Here is a 6,962-nt window from a genome sequence, read left to right as displayed (position 1 = left end):
ATGGATAAAAAGCACAGATGATTTCAGAATAAGACGTGGATCAATTTCATATCATAATTGAATCACACAAAGAATGCAAATATGCAAATATTTACATTCAATAGTTCGGTTACGCATTGTTTTGAGATAATGCTCATACCACTTGCCTGACTCCGATGAAAATTGTGCGTATGCACGCTAGGGAATCAATGCCCCTGCATCTTAAACTGGATTTTTACACATGTTTGATCATAGAGGCATAACTCAAGTGGACATTTTAATAATAACTGCCAAACATTAGGAATATTTTTCAACATAAATCAAAATAAATATGTAAAAACCTTCATATGCTCAAAACAGTCACTAACACAATCACATCATGAGCTTAAGAATATACTTGAAATAAAACTTATGTTTGAAATTACATTTATGCTCACAAAATTTACTCCTGTGCTGCAATAGGCTAGTTTCCTTCATCAAAGAAAACGAAAGGCATTGATTGCAAATCGTTACCCACCATTAGTGTATTCATAATACACAAATTATTTGGTTTTTGAAATCCCAGTTTAGACAAATGTTAATGGTCAATTTTAACCTCATTTGATAAAAGCCAGATTGGCGCCCATGCGATTCCAGTCCACGTGACGTCACAGGGACCTAGTTTCTATAGGAGAAGATAGGAGTTATACATCGTCTGAGGCTACCAATGCATGCATGAGGCACAGAGCTCAGAGAAACGTGTCTTAATAATCACGTATTAAAACTGGCTAAGGTCGGAAAGTTTTCTTCGTTTGATAAGGTATTAATAAACCTTTTTTAAGCCAAGCGCTACAAGCCAGCAAGGTACTCAGCTATCCGCTAGCATCCTGCGTCCTATCAGCGCTCAGAGCCTCGATCAAGATCACCTCACAAGGCGGGAGGGGGAACCAGAAATGCGTCGCACGGCCTTTTTCCCATCATTCCTACTTACGCGTCGCGTTTTCGCGCGTTTGAAATTTTTCACTTTTCATTTAATCGCGAAAAATAGATATCGTCATTTAAAAATGTAAAAGCGACAAATACGTACTCAAGGAGTAATAATCTTTCGATTTAGGCAATAAAATAATAATAGGAAGCCACCCTATTGATTTAGTGGCAGTGTGTTTATTTTCTGATCAAATCGAGTATTCCAGTGAAATCAGCAAAATCAATTGAAATATATAAACATGAATTGATACCACCAATAAAACTGATATGACTAACTGCACCCTATAATAAGTTATTACGGAGGTGGAATTCTTTACAGATGATAATGTTCCTTCAAACATTCCTTTCACACCAAGAATTCCAACGAGGGGGTCTTGAAAGCTCGAGACCTGCTCGGCTTCACTTCATCTCCCTAACTTCATCTTTCACCATGCCATCGTTCCAATGGCGTGTGTTCATCGATCACATTCATGCATGACGACAATGATTTTAATGTATTTAGTGGCTGAGCAACATCTTCCTGCTGCCCCTGCCTGAAGACACAAGCGTGGATATTGTTTATTGCCCACGGAGGCCACCTCCATCTCATCGAGGCCACCTCATCTGCTGGGTGGCAGGCTCCGCATTTGCCACGACACCTTCCCACCACAGACTGACCATCCTGTGTGAGGAGAATCAAACACTTATTTCCATGTGCTTTTTACAAGTAGGCGTGCGAACCCTCCCCTATTTATATCTTTCACGGTTTATAAGTTTACTTTGTGGCACCTTACATCTGCTGGCAAATATCTTGGAACATAGTAAATTCCACATAATCATACTAGATAAACCTAAACCAGTTTCAGCCCTCACATATCATTCTCAAGATGAAACACCTCATGATAATGGCATATAATAAAAGACTATGGAATGACAGATTAATACAACATAGTAATAAAGTGTATAACCTCTTGAGAATGACATGCGACAGTTAAAACAAGGTTAGGTTTACGTAATAATGTTGTGTGGAACATACAAAGTTACAGAATATTTATTTAACCCCCAGAGCTTCTATTTTTTCTTAGTTCATCAATGACATAAACACTTTTCATGGTAGTTGAATCTTTGCTTAGTTAAAAGCGGTGAAATTAATATTAAGTGCAAAAGCACAAAATTCCCGGGTCCCACAAATAAAACCACAGATCTTTGGTTTTTCAGGCCACAGTGGCGACCCTGGATCATTGGGTTCCATAGCAAATTACCAAGGTTCATCGTACTAGTTGCTTCATTTGGGCCGTTGGGATCCATCAAAGATCAATGCAAGATGTCCAAAATTCAAAGGAATGTGGACTTCCAAGAAGCTACACCAATGGTGTAGTCCATTTCAGAGCTAACCCCACAATTCGTGGTTATCATTGAAGTTATCTACTGACTAAGTTTACATCAGTTCATTATCCAGCTTCTAAGAGGATCGTTATGTAAGAGTTTAAAGAAAAGGTTAGTGAAGAGTTTGATCTGGAGTGTAGCTCTCTACGGGGCGGAAACGTGGACACTAAGGAAAGAAGACGAGAGAAGATTGGAGGCAATCGAGATGTGGGTATGGAGAAGATGGGAGAGGGTGAAATGGACGGAGAGGAAAAGGAACGACCAAGTGCTGGATATGGTTGGCGAGGAGAGGCAGCTTTTAGATGAGATACGGAGGAGACAGAAGGTATGGATGGAGTTAGTGCTTATCGGGGAGGGGATGTTGAAAATGGTGCTAGAGGCTAGAATGTTAGGGAAACGAGGGAGGGGAAGGAGAAGAATAGGATTTTTAGATAGATTGAAAGAGAGTAGGCCTTACTGTGAGTTAAAGAAGGCAGTGCTGGAAGGAAAGGGAGGCTCCCAGATCACTTCTTGCGTACTCCATGGAAACCTACCTTAATCGGTAGAATACTATAATAATAATAATTCAAAATAAGGCAAACTCCCTTTCATTTTACCTAAACATATTCTTTGCTTCCTCCATCTCCCACATTTACACAGCATTCTCCCCTTCTCTAAAACTGTTTTCAACAACCCTTCCCTGCTTCAAAACTTTCACCATCCAAACCTTCTGTCCCCTCTATATTTCTTATGGAAGCTGCCTCTCCTCACCCACCATGACCAGCTCTTTGTCATTCCTCCTCCTCTCCGTCCACTTCAATTTCTCCATTCTTTTCCACACCCACATCTCAAAAGCCTCCAGCCTTCTCTCGTCCTCCTTCTTTAGCGTCCATGTTTCCAACTCGTAAAGCATTAGACTCCAAATCTCTCTCAAGACTACTCTCAGTTTCACATTGTAATCAATTATTTGTTTCCCCATTTTGCTTTTCTCCTTTCCCTTTTGCTTGTCTCCATGTCTCACTTTTCCACTTCCTTCTCTCCTCCATTCCTTCCATAATTTCTCTGCTATCCAGGTTTTTATCCTTCTACCATATTTTAGCCAACTGGCTTCTTGGCAGCTTTTATTATTGATGGTTACTAGCCTTTCCCATAACTTTAACTCAATCACCTCTCAACAGCACTTTCCCATTCGTGAATGTCTCTTTTGCTAATGCAGTTCTCTTTCTGGTGTCCTCATGCAGTGTCTGTTGCCCGCTAATGCGCAGCTCAAATAGTTGAATTGCTCTACCTGCTCAAGTTTTTGCTCATCTCCCTTGTCCCAAGTCTTACATTCCTAGCTCGTGATCCTATTCAAAACTGCATAACTACATTCTTCTTACCTACCGTTTTCTGGAGATTCATTATCATGCCATATACCTCACAATGCTTGTCAAACACATCCACCATAGCCTACAGCCACTTGTTGACTGGATAATGAACTGATTTAAGCGTATCTACCATCATATTAACTCTAGCTTCCATCGCATCCCAGGCCTCTCTTACCATTTCATGAGTCTACACATTAAAAAGCAATGACGAGTCTTGCCTCGCCCCTTGGCCAATTTCTGCCCACCCTGATTCTCCATCCTCTACCCTCATTTCAATAGTCTGGGCCTTGTACAAACTATGAATGAATTGCCTATCCCTCCAATCTGCCACTAAATATTTTCATAAGGATTTCTTATACAATTTCCATACATTCCACAGCAATTATGCCCACTATATTTAATCTTCCTGGCTTTTTCCTGCTATTTTACATATCCTCCACATACTACCTACTTCCATTTACTCTGACCATGGGATGCTCAGATAAGATCCTTCCATATATTATGCCTTAACTTTTGACATGGCTTGCATTTCTTTGCCGTCTGATAATGACTTATGACTTTAACTTTGCCTCTTTCCTGCTGAAAATGTTTCCATTTCTCACACTACCTTTTCCGTCAACTGCATAACTACTCTCAGTTTCACGTTGTAATCAATTATTTGTTTCCCCATTTTGCTTTTCTCCTTTCCCTTTTGCTTTTCTCCATGTCCACACTTTTCCACTTCCTTCTCTCCTCCATTCCTTCTATAATTTCTCTGCTATCCAGGTTTTTATCCTTCTACCATATTTTAGCCAACTGGCTTCTTGGCAGCTTTTATTATTTATGGTTAACTCTAATCCCATCCTTCCTCTACTTTCTGCCTCCATCTCCTGTGCCGCAATGTGAAATTGAAACTCTAACATCAAGTTGAGTAAACACAGTCTGAAATATGGCTTAGTGGTATAACTGGTATCATATCTCACCTGCAATTGGGATATCTAGGTTTGAATTCGATAATCCAAATGTTTTTGATGGCAAATTTCACCCTGGTCCTCCTTTTCCTATGACCCAAGGTTTGCTCTTAAAGTTCTCTTGATGCTCTCTTGATTCATCACCAAGGAGGAATGCTTTGACACCAAACCATTAAATAGTAGAATATTATCCCTTTAAGTGCCAGCCTATTTTGTCTGGTAAGCTCAAGAGTACATGGTCTTTTTTGGCAAATTTGCTAGTTTGAACTTAAACATTTATAGAGAGCCTAAAATGCATTTTTTGCGGTACATGTCGTGTTGAAGCATGACAAAGTACTACAAAATAGAGACAAAGGCACAAAAAATAAGAGGCTTGGGTGCAAAAAAAAACCAGCCCATAGATCAGTCCAACAGTGATGCAGCTAGGAATTAAGGGGTTTAGATGCCACTAATACCAGGGTGTGTGGGGTATGGAATACCCATCAGTGTAAGTGGTAGGTGAGAGGTTAATAAATTGCTAAATTTTAAGAAAAATTGATCAAAATGGTGAGTTTTACGGCTTTCTGTGGGATATTTTATCAATCCTTTCACCATTCTATTAGTAATATCAATCCAATTAAGTATAATGGATTGAAAGTTCTCTGAGGCCTGGGGGGGGATTTTATCCCTCAAACCCCCCCTCACTGTGCCACTGCAGCCAAATATACTCTTTGCACATATCCCCCAGGCTGATGGTTGGCACCATATGGGATGAAGAAAAGTTAAGAGCCATGCACTCACGTCTTTCCTGCTGACATGAACAGCTGCTCCTGATCCACGTCCTATACTGCTATGAACCCTGAGTCCGGTACCTTTGAGGTTGATGCTGAAACGACCTTGAGGATAGTCTAGGGAGCTGTAGGAATAAGCTACTCTTGTACCATGTATCTGCCTGGCAAAGGTCATATCTTCAGCTGGAAGTTAGAACATAGCATTGCATGAGGCACACACACACATACACACACATGCCTTATTGTAAAATTTTCTCTCAGGGATGGGTCTCTCAGAAAAAGCAATGGCGGCGAAATTACCCACGTAAGTGGTTCAACATATGAATATCGGACTTTGTTCTTGTGTGATCTGGCGCTCGGATATCGTGAAACAAAACGTGAATGCATGAAAAAGCCAACTGTTACATGAATAGCCCACTGCCTTGCGAAATTCAATCAACATGCCGAGGGTTAGAGTGCGAGAAAATTACAAGGCTTACCTTGAGCCTGACTCGCAAGATTCCAACAGCACACCAGTTCCTCGATGCACTCGTTGAAGGAAAACAAATACCATTCATGCTAATGTGCAGTTCAAAGCTACAGTTGAAGACGGAGAAGTTTTCCCCGCTAATCCTGCGGACCTTAACATAACTTCTTCAATGCATAAATATCTGAGAACATTTTTACTTATCTATCCCCATCGGTAGATCTTTATCCATACCCATTTTCTACTCTTTATGTGTTCTGGCGATTTCACTATTTTTATCTGTTGAAAACGGAAAATGGTTGCATGATTTTGAAGTTTCATCTATAAAAAAATCGAGGTTAATATTTCTAATAATTATTTGATCGAATTTTATTTAGGTTTGTGGGCAAGATGTTAACGATCTGGAAGAGGTGGATGTCAATGTCAACCTTGCTGGTGGTGAAGTAGAGAAGGATGATGTACCATCTTTCACCGTGAATTCTGCTGAAGTATATGTAAGTATTTGAGGAAAAGTATTTCATAGAGTGGACTGGACATAATTATGGATATTCTCAAGAAAATAGGCGTCAATTGGAGGGATAGGCGACTCATTTGTAATCTTCATTTGGTCAATACTGCGCAAGTGAAGGTAGCGGACGGAGAAACTGGGAGGGCAAGCTTTGCCCGAGAAGTAAGGCAAGACTGTTCACTATCTCCATTGTTTTCTGGAGTATATGCTGAGGTGATGGCAAGAGAAGCGTGGGATGAGGTGGGAACTGGAGTCAAAGTGGGAGGAATGATGTAAAATCAGTAAGGTTCACGGACGATCAGGCGTTGATTAGCCAGTCAGCGAGAGGGCTGAAGAGTATAGTGGATGCATTAGACAAGAGATGTGATGAATATGGCATGAGGATTACTCACAAGAAGACTAAAGTCATAATTAAGTTAACCAAATTTCCAGGAAATATAAAATTATCCACGCAACGCTTTACTCCCTCCGAAGTAAATGTTACCATTGAGTAAGAATATAAACTTACTCTATGATGTTACCCAAAATTTATTAAAACAATTAATAAAGTGTCAGTACAATCATAATTTAACTACTTGAGAACATTCTGGGGAGGGGTATTAAAGTTCGAGC

At 40.1% G+C, this 6,962-nt stretch overlaps 1 protein-coding gene across 1 annotated transcript; it reads right to left on the bottom strand.

The window, feature by feature from the left end:
• Positions 1–1,036: 1,036 nt before the first annotated feature.
• Positions 1,037–6,398, bottom strand: LOC124172688 (A disintegrin and metalloproteinase with thrombospondin motifs 20-like). Its single transcript, XM_046552147.1, has 2 exons — positions 5,387–6,398; positions 1,037–1,606 (listed from the first exon to the last, which is right to left on the bottom strand). The coding sequence occupies exons 1-2, from the start codon at positions 5,549–5,551 to the stop codon at positions 1,364–1,366; spliced, it is 408 nt and encodes a 135-aa protein (XP_046408103.1). The 5' UTR covers positions 5,552–6,398; the 3' UTR covers positions 1,037–1,363.
• Positions 6,399–6,962: the final 564 nt, after the last annotated feature.

Source organism: Ischnura elegans (genome assembly GCF_921293095.1).
Source record: "Ischnura elegans chromosome 13 unlocalized genomic scaffold, ioIscEleg1.1 SUPER_13_unloc_2, whole genome shotgun sequence".
Classification (NCBI taxonomy): Eukaryota; Metazoa; Arthropoda; class Insecta; order Odonata; family Coenagrionidae; genus Ischnura; species Ischnura elegans.
Note: the sequence above shows the minus strand (reverse complement) of the source record. Positions and strands in the feature narration are given on the sequence as shown.